The following is a 16,351-nucleotide window of genomic DNA, read 5'->3' as shown; positions in this document are numbered from 1 at the left end:
TAATACAAAATGCATGTAATTTGGGACAGCTTTAAGATGCTGACTATGTCATCGCAATGAGCCCGGGTCTCCCCTCTCTCCATTCATTTCCCTTTTTACCTCTCTACTTCCGCTGTTAGATAAACACAAAAATGCATTAAAAAGTACCTTTAAAAAGATACACAGATTTCTTTCCAGTTGAGTTCATTTTTTATATACATCATATATACATCAAAAGAATTATGGTGGGATCTTTAAAGCTGCAAAAACATTGCCCAATGATCAGCATCATGGATAAAACATTGCACCCATAACTGGTCAACAAGTGAGTGGGTGCCACATACTGCCTGCTTACACTGAAATGCAGCATTCCTGTGTTTTTGCAACTACAAGGCTACGCTGTTTTCCAGCCTTCAAGTGTAAACAAACGTACCATATAATTGAATTTATGGTTGCATCAGTAGACACTAATGTGGGTCAGAAATCAGCTCTGAAAATCTTGTTGAAAGAGTGTTTTTATGGGTGTCTTTGCTTCATGATTGAGTAACAAAGATGCCGGAAATAAACAGGATATGAGAGATGCGCTCAGATGAAGAAATGGAAGGATGATGGAGATAACTGCCAAGATTTCCTCTGATAACATTTATTCAACACAGACAGATATTTTCAGAGGCAGAGTTTGTGTGTGTTTTACAGGTTCTCTATAAATCATGAGACAAATAAAAAGCAGTAGAGACAATGAGTGAGACAGATAAAAACAGTCCAGTTACAGAGAGACGGACACAACCACGCCCACACAAACACACAGACGTTTACCACTGGAGGCCAAATGACAGCTTCTTATTGATTCAGTTGAAAAAAAAAAATCTTCTAAATGCCATGCTGCGATACCAAATTACACCCTGATCTGACACTGCAGGACCCTCTGACATCAACATGAGTCAATAATAATATAAATGAAACCACTGGATCCCATGTTTGATTTAGCTAATATACTGTGCTAATCCAGGTGATGAAAAGTAGCAACAACGCATCTCTGAGCATTAATCATGATGAACAAATCAAAAATACCCCTGGGTCCTTGAACATAATAAAACATTTGCTCACCCTGACAGGGAACGGTTACACTGTTACATGAATACAGAGTATACGACTGATCTTTGGAGTCAAGGCTCCGACTTAGTGAATCCCCAAAGCATAAAGTTGAATCTGCAGAAAGCAATGATTACAAAGCCCCGCCTCTTCAAGAGAAATTCAATTCAGAGCCAGAAGGTGGAGACTTGGTTGGATATAGACTGATTAAATGTAATATGTGATCAGCAGTGATGAACCAGGCAGACACTGTACAGATTAAGCCTGATTTTAACCCGCACCTAATTAAAAAAACCTTCCTGCCAGATTGGTGGTCATTTGATGTGTTGTATAAGAGGGCAATTAAACGCCTGATTAATTGTCTGAACGATCGGACAGATTTCTGGCATGTCTGAAACTTTGGTTGGCTGTCTTGCAGTTTAAGCAATTCCAAGAAAGAACAAGAAAGAGATTTGTTATGAATATAAAGTGGGCCAAACCAACTGGGAGTTCGATGCTTACGATCACTGTGAGCACCCATGTCCTGGCTGGTCAATTGATCCGAACAATATAAGCATAAAAGTAGCAGGTTCTGACAGAATACAACCGTTGATCAAAACATGTCTTCTCAGCTTTACACAAGGCAAAAGACTAACGTCAGGCCACACTTTATACAAGCCCCATAACAGCAAAAATTACAGGCATGGGACGTCCTATACAATTAATATTTAGTGTTTCATACCAACTGGTAGGAAAAAGGAAGAGCATACCTTCACGATGAAAAGAGCCAAGTTAACTCATTTTCATAAACACTATGATAACATACGCAATATTTTGTGCTGTCAGGCGGTCTCTGGCACCTGACTGACAGCAAGCCATGATTGATCAGAGTTCAATGTGTAGTCTGACATGCAGAGCACGCAAATCTCTCGGGAGATATTATCGGCTGACATTGGCCGCTCACAGATATAGCGGTGTCTGTGTACGTGTTGGCTGATATATGCCGATATGAAAACATTTTCAACAGAACATAATGCAGAGACAGATGCTTGGGGCAAGTAATAATTATTAAATTCCCAGTGAAGTTTATCGTTTTAGTGGACTTGGACAAGTTAAATGTCAACAGAAAAATATCTGACCACCGTTTCATGCATATCTTTAAAACAAGTGTTTGATAACCACACTTCAGGGATCATTGCAAAAATGCAAAAGAATATATTTATTTTCTGTGTAAAAAGGAATATCAACCGATTTATGCATATCGGAAGTGTTTTACTCTCTTATATCAGTATCTGCATCAGCCCCAAAAATCCAGCATCAGTGGGGCTCGACCAGAATGTGTTCTGATAAAATACTAGCATGGAATATTGCAGAAGAAACTTATGACTCTATGATCACCTAATCTGACATGATGACAATCTCAAAAGGCAAAAATATTTTTGATTTGATTGTGGCCTTGACTGAGCATGACAGCATATGCTCCTTATTAAGTATGATCTGGATATGTGTAGCTAAGAGTACAACATGTCACTTGAAGGTTTAGAATTTTCTGTCAATTTGATGTCTGTACGATGGACACATTTGTGTCCATGTTTACACCTGCCACTACTTATGCTTCTGCAACTGAACTGCAAACCAAAGCACCTGTTTACGTGTTCAGCCCTTCATTGTGTATTGCAGCTGTGAGGTCTGACAAAAGGTGTCTGAATGCAGAGCAGTATTGTGGCCAAACAGATTCAGTGCATACACGGACACAGCTGATGCTGCTGTGCTGTTGACGTGCTTGTGCTGTGCAGCCCATGTTGATCACTCTCCAAACAATCTTGTGAATCACAGTGGGAGGAGAGGAAGAAGGAGAAAGCAACAGAATTGAAAGAAAATCTGACAAACTGACTGAATAATTGTAGATGACAATGTATTAGAGGGTTAGCAAGCAAGGCTGTGTAAAATGTGCATCAAGCTCTGCACAAATTACTACAGATTTAAATGTTTGTGTGTAATTCATGAGGTATAAGGATACCTAATATCTGGTGTTCATTTTGCTCATTTTGGTTGCTCACAGGATTTCTTCACCTACTTGCAGAGAACATCAAGCCACTCCTGTACTGCAATTACCACATATTATAATGCCTACTCTTATTATGATGGCCCACTGGCAGATGCAGACATACAATACAATGCAAATTCATTCTTTTTCATTCATGCTGCTTGTTTGATCGGCAGCTTCCGTGATTGGCAAATGCAACATAACAATGGGTTGCGTTTCTCCAAAAGTTAAGTCTGTTTCAACTTCTTTACTGCAGCCGGCTGGATTTCTTTTTTTCGGCACCCCTTGCAGTCCACACTGCCGCAGTCAAAACACACTACCCTCATTTAAATGAATGGGAGGACCTGTGTTTTCACCGAAAAGCCAGATTTGGTCTGAATGCAGCCTAAGGGTTTATATATTTAAATCAATAGCCTAGAGAAAAGTGGGCTAATTTGAAATAAAACAAGCATTAAGAGCAAAGCCTCACTCTGCTGGCTCAGTCTGAGCAGTGGTGAATTAAAGACTACACCCACATCTGAACCATTGGATTATTTCAGACAAGTATAAAATCCCAAATGTTAAAAAGTTAAAGCCATGTTTCAACAAAATCTCCAAAAGAAAAACTAACTCAGAAGTTCATACTTTTATCAGTGTTAGATTTACATTGTTTCGACTGGCCACGATGGCAGTATTTACAGCTTCACTTCACTGAGACTTGGCTTCAAAGACGTGAACACTTCCTCCCCCACGAGGCGGATCTGCAGTGGCATTCATTACCCAAGAAGCAAATGTGGCTATAAACTAAAAAGTTTCCCAATACAACAGAGAAATGCCAGCACTAAAAAAATTATATCCATCCCTGCACTGAATCTCAAGTTGCCCACGTGCTCCTTTTTAATTTAGCGGATACAAAGGCCTAATTGTATTTTAAGAAGCTACTGCTGCTGAAATATTGAAAGTATGGACCTCTGTGCCAAAACTCAGGTATACAATGGCAATTTATGCCTAATTAGAGGGTGGAGAGAGGAATCTGGTCTACCCACTGACACTGAGGAGAAATACTCCAGTTCTGCTTTGGCCCACGCTTCTCTTGCTGAGTCCACTGAGACTTACACGAGACAGTTTCTTCTTGTTTGGAGTCCAGTGTAGGAAGTGAAATACATGCAATGGAAATGTGTTTCGGTTGTCCTTTTTGTCCTACTTAACCGTTTTCCTTCGCAGCAGATACGTTTTGCACTTAAAGCCTTGCTGCCGTGCCAAACATACTATAGTTGGCTTCACAAAGTTACACATTAAAGTGCTATTATGAGTTATGGTTGTATAAGGCGTACGCACCTAATAAGTCTTCCAAAATACACCAAAATGTAAACATGTAAAGTTCATCCTTCAACCTGCATTAATCAATATTTGTGATGATTACAGTATATTGAACTAAATTGCTTTGTAATGTGAATAGACACTTTTAGCTTACTGCTTTGATTTCACGTCTTGTACATTTATCGTGTGGTTGTTTGTGAGCTGCTCCTCAGTAAAGCAGCACCCTCCAGCAATAAAGCTCCGGTAAATCCACAATATTCTGGTCTCCCAGCATCAAACAATAGACAGACAAAGTTGCCAACACTGCTTAAAGCATTTTGCTAAAGACCCAGATATTCTTCTCAGGTTGGTGGAGTCCCACCACAAAGCTAGAGGGAAAGAAAATCTTGTACTTAAATCCATCATGTGGCCAGAAAAATGACTCCAAAGGAAGGCTGTAGATGCTTCATGTCTGATGGATGTGGAGGCAGGCAACACAAATTGTCAAATTTACATTTCACAGATTAAAGTAGGGTTGCATAATACTGGGGAAAAAATGACATTGCGATATTTTGCTTATCTATCTGAATTTCCTCCAGATAACTTCAATAGCTCTTTTTGGAAATTATTTATAATTCTATAAGGTGCTGTGATTTTGTAGGGGAGTGCAAGTTATGAAACACCCAAAGGAGGACCTGTTTTGCTTGATAAATTGATGAAGAATGATTGTGGGCTGCTGTGCATGCAGAGCCTGCATGTCACTCACAATCAACAAACTCCTATGTATCCTAGAACCCTTAAATCCTTATAAAAAAATCATACAGATGTCTCTTGGAGATAAGTCTGCTTGCTTTGCTTAAGAATCAAGCAGAAAAGAAGTTGTGGTGAGACATGTTGCCTCACTTAACACTGCACAGCCTGCAATGTAACTATTGCACATTGCTATATTGATGCTGAAACGATATATTTTGCAGGCCTAGATTCAAGTTAAGTAGACAAGTGTTGACTGGCAGATTTTCTCAAGAAAGGTAAAAGTTTTGTTGCCTTCATGCTACACGAGAAAAACTACTTTTTTATGTTGGAGTGCAGAGGATGAGTTAAAGGAGTCTCACAGCCTGAGGACAGAAGCTGGTGTTACAGCAGCCGATACTACCGTATCTTTTGCCAGACGACAGCAGGGTGAACAGACTGTGGCTGGGGTTGGTGTTGTCTTTCATTCACTTCACCAATATCACCGATGCTCGGTAGATGGATACCAATAATGTTCTGGGTGGATTTAATCACCTGCTGCTGAGGCTTCCACCTCCTGGACACATCCTAACTCCAGCTCAGTACTTAGCACAAATACACAAGATTTCAATCTCACTCTCGGAAAGAGATTAAATAAGCGTATTTCCTAAATAGCAGGTGCCATGGTGATGCCTGTGTTCTTCATTCGGATCAAGTTATCCAGCGGGTGGGTTTATCTCAGTGATCCCCACCCACTCAGTCAATCTGCATCAAAAAGATCAAACAGTTGGCAATAAACCTTGTTGTACACCTGTTCTGAATCGGGGATTCAAATTTCTACATGGAGATACTCCAAACAGACAAACATTTCAAATTAAGTAACTGTCACTTTAAGATCAATACAGTACATCCACACAGACTACATTATTACCTATTGGACTGCCTACTCAATCTTTTGTAATGCAACCAATCTCTGCTCATGTCTGATACAAATGCAAAGTTATTACTTAATCTGTTGAAGGATAATAAAATTAAATGAATAAACATACAGCATGTCAAAGTCAAACTCCAAAGAGTCTTTTGGTTTTGATGGTAACCATATGGTGTGTAACCTGTACAGTATATGTGTGTTTTTCTTCATGCATGTACAGTGGATTCTTTGATTACACACAAAGCTGTCTCAGATTAGGCAGGGATTAGAGCTGTGCAGCCCACACGGACTGAAATGTGAGACCTAAGAGACTGTACGAGCTCAAAGGGTTTCAGTGGCAAACAGATGGAGAACGGGAAGCAGGCTGATAGCAAAATCCAACACATCCATCTCTGGAATGAAAGTAAGGGGTTGTTTCCTCCCCAGCGCACATCACTGATAAAACTGCTTCTTAAAATCTGCAGAGACTGTAGACTCCATTGACATTAACAGGGTCTGGTCAACACCGTTCACTCTTTAATGAGATAATTACAATGAAAAAAACAATACAATTTAGTCTAATTTCCCCTGAGTGCATCAACATATTATCATCCTAATATTAAGGAGTAGTGTTTAATATCATAATGAAGCACCTAAATTGAATAAATTAATCCTGTGCTCCAAACTAATTGCCTTTGCACTTGAGACAAAGAACACGAGACTAAACAAGACAAATGTGCATCCAGAATCAGAAATATATATCAGACTATTGTTTTAAATAATGCACTGATTAAACACATATCTGTGCCATTAAACACCATATTCAAAGTTTCAGGAATAACCCAGACATCATAAATTCATATTAAAAACTGTTTCTTAGTCAGAACTGTAACAACAAAATAAACAAAATTCACATAAGCCTCAATGTTATATGAATGTTAAGATAAATGATGATAAATTATGACATCATTCATCACCATTGGCTGACGGTTATGCCCACTGAGCTCTTGACCATCATAACATTGCAATTTAAAGGCCTGCCAGAGAGAAGAGAAAAAGCAGCGTTTCCCCTAAGAGTTGACAGCAGGCAAAGGTTTGTGGCATTTGTTACATGTGGTAGAGAAAATAAAAAGAAGCTGTTGCTGCTGGTCAATGCATTACATCCCTGTTGATTATTTTCTTATTAAACCTGCCATATTAGGTAGTCAAAGACGCTCCATTACATTGTCGGCAGCCCTTTTTCTTTTCTCTGGGCAGCTGTTAGTTTGTTTCTTTTAATTGTGCCATTTGTTTTTTTTTCTTAGCCTAGCATCCTCAGTAAAGCTGGCCACCTAACTTTGTTTCAAGCTTCAGAGGCTAGAGGTGAGAGCTGCCAGCTCCCTTCACTGGTGATGGGAGCCAGCCAGTTGGTGGTTGCTGTCAGAGCAACAGTGGGAAGCAGTGGTGACTTCAGTGGTGAGCTGATGAGGATTCTGAGGATTGTAAAGTCAAAACCAGAACTCACACATTGACACCTGCCTTATGCCCGCTGCCTTCAAATAACTGTATCATCATCTGTCGCAATGTTTCTCTTTAGACATTGTCATATTCTAACTTGGTAGACATAAACCCATAAAGAGAGTTTTTAGAGGGAATTCTCTGAGAATGATGCTATGAAAAGAGTGAGTGAACCAGAACACTAGAGTTGCAGATTGGACAGCTAAACATTGAGCTGAAACTATATAAACAGCCTTGTAAAACCGAGCGGAGCTGCAGAGTGGTAATTCTTTGAAGGTTCATCGCTTCTCTTGACTTCTTTTCACATCGGGTGAGAAGAATGACACAGTACAGATTGTTTTTTACCCCGAAAATGCAAGGCCAACTTTCCAGTTAACTTTCTCACCATTAATTGGAAGTATTGACTTTTGATGTAGACATCTTGGTGCAACATAAGGCAAAGAGCTAGCCAAGAGTTACTCATTTCTCTCTCTCCAATGCTGCAACAATTCAGACTACTGTTACATAAAACACAACACAGACATGTTCACTGAAAAAACGACAAAGTCATGTTGTACTAATATTGGTCTTGACAGAATAAGTGACTTTATTCTCTCCTACCGTCCGAGGTTGAGGCCCAAACAGAAGTCAACACCTCCCAAACAAGTGCTCAGCATCTTGTCTCCCCTCCAGTTCAGCCAAAACCAACAGAGGTGAAGCCTTTGAAGTCAGCAGCCTTTGAGAGGTGCTTTAGGCTACGATCCGTCCATCTGTACTGCACTGTTCAACTCTAATGACCCATATCCAGCAAGATTTTAGGTGCAATTTTATGGGCTAAGATATTTTCTCATCTTGTTGTAATTCAAACTGTTCACGTTCACAGCTGCCTTCTATCCTCTCAGCCCTGATCCTCTCATTCCTGCCACAGCACCCACACTACATTTGATGAAACCAACATAAAAAAAAAAAAAGACAGATTACACTCGCCACCAATGGCTTTCTAGGATGGATTTAGCCACCAAAAGGGTGTCGTCTCTGTACAGATTGTAAAGCCCTCTGAGGCAAACTGTGATTTGTGAATTTGGGCTATACAAATAAAATTTGATTTGATTTGATTTGAAAAACCTTCAGTGAACTCCGCTACGAAGAGAAAATAACTTTGCCTTGCTTTAATATCCTCCCACTTGTCATGAATTAGGCAGGTTGAGCAAGGACAAATCTAGAATAATAAGAAGGATGACATTTGGACACAGTGTCCCATCTAAGAATGTAAAATGAGCTTGAAAGGTTGGAAATCATACTAATTTACCATCCTGGCTGTGCAGAATATACTGTAGATGAATTGAGTTAATCTGGCTAATGACTAGGGAAATCGCTGACATTAGAAAAAAATGTCACCAATGTCTTTTATATATCAATATGAATTACGTTTCCATTGTTCTGCAATAGGCTGAGACAGTTTTATAGCCCTATGAATAATATGAAAAATGCATGGTATTTAGTTTCAAGCAAGCAAGGCTGTCTGTCGCTGAAATGTTGACAATCTTGAGATGCAAGCTTCTCATCCAACAACAAAAATTTAGCCTTTCTGAGTAAGTGAAAATGACAATTTTCTCCAAGCAGTCTTAGCTTCTACAGAGAAGTTAATATACTGTAAATCCTCATTGTGTAAAATCACGATCCGATAATACGCTGTTCATAAGCTTCTGGTACGGTTGGCATCAATATCTAGATGTTGATAATATTTTGGATATCACATTTCAGCCTTGCAAGTCACACAGTGAGAAAAAGTAAATCCTTTATAGAATTTAAAAAATGTGATGCATCAAGCTGCATAGATAATCATTTTATAATCACATCATAGCCCTCTTGACTCTTAATCAAAACAAAACATGAGGTTGCTAAAGATTCCCACCCGTCACTGACTTACTATGCTAGTTTCTAATTATAATTTGCTTAAAATTACTTTGGACACAACATTTTTGGAAAACAGTAACATAATTGGAGTGACAACTTATAATAATTAATTTTCTTTCTATGTGTTTGATTAATCAATTTTTTTTTTTTTTTTTGAAGCAACGTTATGTAGAAAATGGCACTTTACTGTCGTAAATACAAATCCAGGTCTGTAACAACTTGTCAGACTTAATGTAGGTGCTAACTACAAACAAAACTCATTACGTCTTATAACAATGTTATGTGTTGAGAACGTGTATGTAACTCTGTGATCCCACCCTCTCACTGAAGTTACTGTACATAGTGCAGAAGCAAGCGATAGGAGGGCGGAGTGACTGAGACGGAGACACCGTTCACCGTATTTAAAGACACCGTCAAAATTATTTGAAGCCATTATTTTAAGGTAAAAAAGTTACATATTGTTGCTTTAAAGTCCAAATAATTGTGAAAAATGTCCATCACTCTCTCAGAGCCCAGGGTGACTTTACTCATTTCATCTTACAAACAGCCCAAAATATATTTAATTTAAAATTTTAAAAATTTCTTTTCATATTTCTATTCATATTGATAAGTTACAAACATCAAATTTTTGCTTGACAACATTTTAAAAAACTGTTGAAGATGCTGTCTTCTGTCAATTGACTCAAATAAAGGTTTGTTGAACTCTCGATTCACTGATCATATAAGAAACCAGGTTAACTGCTGTCCTGTATTTTTTGACTTTGTAGTGAAAACTGACTGACATCCACAGTTAACCCACCATCCTTTCAACACATCACGACTGTCACAGACAACCACCATGTCAAAGAAACCACAGCCATGTCAGCTTTCTCTCTTTAGTCAAGCCTCATCTGAGCCTGCTGCTGTGACAGCCCGGCACTTTCTGACATAAGGGCATCCTCCCTGAGAGCGACTTGTAGGGAATTCATTTTGTCAAAGTGTCAGTCGCATCAAGCATCCAGTCACAGCAGTGTGTCAACACTCAGGAGAAGGAAAGGGCAGCTACAGTACAGAGACTGAATGACAGATTCTCCTGGAGACTCTCACGATAAGATGCTTGGTCAGATTCTTTTACTGTGGGGCCCTTTTCCTTGCACATTTCCTGTATATTTACAAGAGGCATTCAAGCGTGTGTGTAAAATAGTTGAAATCCACTTTTAAACACATATAATTAGATTTTTGGTTTATTTTAGCATCTAAGATTTGTTTAATGTACTTTCTGCCTCCAGTTTCTACATGTAGCTGGAGGCAGGGCCATTTCCCCTTCCTCTGTCCAAAAATAATCTAGCTCCAGCCCTCAATTGTCTTATTTTCAGTTTATGCTGGTTGGTAATGTGAAGCTGGCTCACACTCTTATGCCCGGCTGCATGTGGCCAACATTTATATTGCTTCTGGCTATGTATTCAGTTGTTTTGGTATTAAAAACTATGCCTTCTCTTGCCCAGAACACACTTGGCGAGAATATCTAAGACAAATGCTGCCATGAATACTGTACAGTACAGTAATGGAGAGCAGTTGCACATGATAACATTTGGTAGTTTACTGAGGAAAAATTGGAAAAAAGTGAGTTCTCCAAAGGATCAGGAGCAGCAATTTATTTTAATTTCAAAAGGTATTTTATACACTAACAGATACATTTTCTTGTGTCAATTCCATTTTTTGTCTCTGGACATATACATTACTCTCTTTGCTACTTACAACCTCTTACACCATTACAGCGTCCCTCTCTTCGGAGTTATTACCTATGACACTCTCCTCACAGTTATTTCTGCTTTGCCTTCAGATGAAGTTTAACACTGAAAGCTCATTCTCATTCCCTCCTCGGCAAGAAATCCTTTTAAGCAAATGTATTTCCTGACCTAAACTAAAGATAACAGGGATGGCACTGCTATAATAAATTTCCGTCTTGTTGAGTTTCATTAGTCAAACACAGTATTCAGAACACGTTTGGAGATTAGCAGGCGATCACACACACTTTGCCATCTAAATATTTGAGTAAGGTTAAGTCGGTTCAAAAATTAAACCAGAGTCAATTATGAGCTGTTAGAAGTTGAATTATGAAATTATTGTGTCCGTGTATGTACGTGTGTGCGTGCATGCGTGCGAAAATGTGTGAGTGCGTGCATGCGTGCGTGGGGATGAGGCAAAGGCTTTCAGACAATCTGCTCCATTCACCCCCCACCGGGCCACCAGCCCAAATCCATTTACATCCCTGAGCCGTTGTGAGTCTGACAGCCCTGCATGCCCCTACACACACACACACAAAAACACAGTACAGAGTAAAGTTGGTTTCAGTGGAGACAGGTGAATGCATCCGTGATGTGTGGGTAACTCAGCTCATGCAGCGCTGTGAGTCTGCAACTGTGTCATGAACTTTGTCACCTGTCACTCCCCGTCACCTTTCATGGCTCTATCCAATAAACCCTCTCAGTAAATTCTGTGAAATATAGCGTACTGTCTGTCTGAATTTATTTATCTCTGAAGTAATATCCCAATTTCTTGCACTTGTATAAAAAATATTTCAACGTATCAATATCAGTAAGTCAAACATAGTAGATACGCCCACTCAGAAAACACTTTATTTCCAGTCCTCCACGCAATACCCGAACACAACTACAATCAATACTCTGAGGCACACACATGCAGGCCCCCATTAAGGTTTCACGCTCACCTCATGCCTCCGTGGTTGACTGACGCAGCTGGCTTTTACTGGATTAGCGCACCAAACAATGGAGTCTGGCAAAGGACTTCCTCAGACCGCGAATGAACACCTTGTCATTTGAATGTAAACACACTGGATTAAACAAAGGGCCGGGGGCGGAGTCTGGCAGAGTCAAAGATGAGTCTGTTGACAGGTGAGGTGATCATTAACTGGATCGACTTGCACAAGTATCACTGGACTTTTACTGAGTTCAAGGAACAAACTTCATTATACTGCTAATGCTTCTATCAGTCTAATGTATTATTTTTTACCTTTGTTATTAAAAAAGCAGTTTGAATTTCATGGGCTGCATTTGACGGTTTACAGAGAGACTCGAATAAAACGGTTGGAACATTTTATAATTTCATTGGAGTGACAAATGAAATTGAAGCCTTATTGCTTCTTCCTCCAAGAGAAACTAAGATCTAATTTCAGTGCCGTCAGTCTGCTTCTTCATATCCTATGAAATGTTCCCTTAATATCAAATGTAGAACCATTACCCCCCTTTTGTCAGTGAGATGTAGGTGTTAACTTTAATATTCTACTCAGCAGTCGATTTTTTAATACAGAGGCATTTGCAGGAAAGGGAAAATCCCCCATAGGACTGTAAATCCAAAAAGAGGATTAAAAATCAAGATGAGAAGATGGGAAACAGAGCACAAATGACATTGAGGCACCAAGGAGAACATTGATGTGTTAACAAAATATAGCACTGAACGATGATATATAATACAGTCAGTAAATAGTTCATATCCAGCAGCTATCCAGTTTGTTTTATCTGCATCTTATGCATGTCGAACATTGCATTTATGCAGAATAAATGACAAATTTGACCTGAATGCATAAAGTGGTTGGGCTACAGGTGGAACATTCATGGTGTGAGTCAGAGTACTTCACCATAAGAGAGTAAGAGTGGGAGTGAACAGCGATGGTTAGTTTGTTTTGGAGCTCAGGGCTGTTTCCTGGATTCCTGTGCACTCTCTTCCTATCTCGCTCTCTGCCATGAGCTGGCTGATCTGACAGGTCATTGACCTGCCCAGTGGTCTGAGGTATGACTCACTCATCAGCTAAATCCCCCTGCCCCCTGGTGCAGACCACCCCGATCGCTCCTGCTGCTGCAGCACCACCTCCAGTAGATTCAGATAACCAATGTGCACAACATGGATAGATGAAGACAAAAAATACCAAGCTTTTATAATGCATGTGTGCACTTGTTCACATTCACACTACGATGATTCATCATGCTATTCTTTTTTAAACTATGTCCTCATTACTCAACCACACAGGGAATTCATAAATAACTAGTAATGGTGAATCAGTATTCTGGTGGTTGAGCTCGAGCAGCCTTTAGAGGTTAGAGGCTATTACAGTATCCGACAGAAAAAGAGGCGTAGGCAGGGGTCTGTTCTCCCCTCAGGGAATGAGGATTGATGGTGTTCATTTGAGACTGGGTCACATCTGAAACCTTGTGATAAATGTAATGATGCCATTACTGCTGCCGGAGGGGGGGTTGACCAGGGACATAATGGAAGAAGACCAGTAAAGTCTTATGTAATCTGTTTAAATCAAGTGTTTTTCAGAAAAAAAAAACAGGTTATATTTTTTGAAAAAGCTCAACAACCTGACTGTAGGAGTGCTTTTAGGAAACATGATAACAGGTCTTCACTCTGCCACTATTGTCACACTGACCAACAAACCTGCCTATTTGCTAACTTCTTTTATTCTGTACAGGCAAAACCAGTTTCCTTGTTCTGTTCAAGCTGGGCGCCAAACAAATGTTCCTGACAAACCAGTTTGGTCACAACCTCTTGCTTTGAAGAAGACTAAAAACGTTAATATCTTGGCTTACTCGAAAAGAAACAAGGCTGTATTCAATCAGACTCATTGGAACAACAACAATCCCGAATGGCAATCCCAATTTTCCCAACAGCGGGCCAAGCATTGACCTCTGAGGGAAACCAAAGATTTTTTTTTCCTAGTACAAAAATCTAATTAGAAACAAGATCTCAAAGCAAGAAGTGACTTCAACAAGTTACTGTAACTGCACAGAGAGAGTTTGGTCACAAGTTGGGGTTGTGGTAGCATACCTGCAGGGTGCATGGTAGAAGGGATATCCGGCGTGAGGTATGTGATTGCAGTATCCAGACTGATTCCACATGGTGCTTCTCTTGTTCCACGTGATGACAGTTCACAAGTGCGGCCGCTGTTTCTCTCTGCCTTCTATTTCTAGTGCTGTGGAATCAGACACGAGCTGCTGGGAGTCACATTAATCAGTGTCTCTTCTCTCGTCTCTTGAGTGGCTCCATGGGGAGAAAACGAGAGGTGGTGGTGGCTTTGAAAGGAGGGACTACTGAGAAGATGAGGTGAGAAAATGAGTTAAGGGGGCTGAGTCCAAACAGAGATGGGATGATGATATCAGATGAGTCAAGTCTGGTGTGGTTTACACACCTGGAAATGAAGTCTGCTCCTGCCGCCCCCCCGCTCAACAACGCCACAACTACTCAGCAGAGTCTCAGAAGACTGCCCCAGGTGAAGTCTGACATCACAGGATACTCCTTTAATCTTGCCTCGAGCCAGTCATTTTCCCTCGCATCTCAGGTGTAATCAGGTAAAACAGATGTTTTTGAGGTTAACCTTGCTGAGCTGTATCTTTTGCCTGTTAAATCATGCGTAAAACGCGCCTCCACCTTGCATCTCAATGATTTGACTCACACCAGGGCTTTCGACCTCTCAGGCGCAGATCTACATCAGACAGTATTCAAGATAAGCAGAAGATTTCAGAGACCTCCGTTGCTCCAACAATCCCTGATGCCAAACAGGAGCTGTTTATGTCTTTTACACGTGCAGTACATTCTCTCCAAAGTTCACAGGCGCCACAAATCCATCTCTTTCTGACATGAGCAGGTTAAATCCACAGCCCCTGCATCCCGCCACTGTATCTAGTTTGTCTCTGAGGTAGCCGGCTCCGGCACAAGCGCTTATTTCCCCAATCACAGGCTTCCCACCGGCTCTACAGTCTCACGAAACAACAGCGGTGCACAGAGCTGAATGACTGAGCATACTCACGGACAGGGAGAGAGAGAGAGAGAGAGAGAGAGAGAGAGAGAAGGGAGGTGGCAGGGAGAGAGAGAGAAAATGAGGAAGAGGTAAACAGAGCGGAGCTACATTCCTTTTCCCGCCTCATGCTCATCTGGCAGGATACACACTGCTGAGAGGAAGAGAGAGAGAAAATGTGTGTGTATGTGTGTCAGGGAGAGAGAGAGACAGAGAGAGAGACAGAGAGAGAGAGACAGAGAGACAGAGAGAGAGACAGAGAGAGAGAGAGACAGAGAGACAGAGTAGGAGGAGGACAAGAGGCAAAGTGAGAATGAGGAAAGAGAGACCATGACAGTGTTTACATGCACACAAAAAATGTGATTGCAATGTAATTTAAGACCTGAATGCAAACCTGGCAAAGCCTTGTAAACAGCTTTACTTTACCTTTGCCAGGGCAATTATGAGTGTAGCAGATTGCAGTTATGTAATCATAATAAAGTATGTAAAGTACTCTGGTATTGTTCTAGCCAGAAAGATCATTTGTACACCTTAATTACATGAATGAACCCTAACCCCCATTTGTGCAGGAAAAGATGCTGGCGTAAAGTATGTTGTATGAGATCAGAGGATGAACAGAGGCTGCAACTAAATATTTCTTGCCTGATCATTTTCTCAGTTTGATCACTCAAAGGTATCATTTGTAACAAATGGACAGAATTGAACGATAGCTCAAAAAGTATAGGGGGCAGCATAAACACTTGCTGCTGCTCACTATACTGGACACAGTTCTCTTTGCTGTAGCTATCGTTGGGTGTAGCAACTAGCTGCCATTAGCAGGAAGCTCAGTTAGCAGTGGAGCTAATGGAGGAGGTGATTGGCCTGGAGGTGATTGACAGCGACTACAACCAGGACTATGACTCCGGCGATGAGAAGACACGACAGAGGACAGATAGAGAGTCAGCAGTGGGGACAGTGTGTAGAGCATTTTTTAATCTTTTAAACAAAAATCCTGGTCATGTCTCAGAAACTGAACCAATGAACCACTTTGTCTATATAAATTGTTGAAAAATGATCCCCTTAATTTTTGAAAGCCTAAGGCAACATCTCCTTAGTTTTGCTTGATTTGTCCAACTAACCGTCCAAAATGCAAAGATATCCATTATTCATT

The 16,351-nt window shown here is 40.4% G+C and overlaps 1 protein-coding gene across 8 annotated transcripts in view; it reads right to left on the bottom strand.

Annotated features, from left to right (window-relative positions):
* The window catches only part of LOC311264099 (pleckstrin homology domain-containing family A member 7-like), a 145,547-nt gene that overhangs the window by 92,249 nt on the left and 36,947 nt on the right, over positions 1–16,351 (bottom strand). The window contains exon 1 of one of the 8 annotated variants that reach the window (XM_084364676.1): positions 14,235–15,214. The exons of the other annotated variants lie outside the window; for them this stretch is intronic. Coding sequence (XP_084220802.1) covers positions 14,235–14,305 — 71 coding nt within the window. The 5' untranslated portion in view covers positions 14,306–15,214. Of the gene's footprint in view, positions 1–14,234; positions 15,215–16,351 lie in introns of those variants that run through there. 8 annotated transcript variants of the gene reach the window in all.

This window comes from Pagrus pagrus (assembly GCF_965226575.1).
Source record: "Pagrus pagrus genome assembly, chromosome: 10".
NCBI classification, from domain to species: domain Eukaryota; kingdom Metazoa; phylum Chordata; class Actinopteri; order Spariformes; family Sparidae; genus Pagrus; species Pagrus pagrus.
The sequence above is the reverse complement of the archived record's forward strand: the minus strand, read 5'-3'. Positions and strand labels throughout refer to the sequence as shown.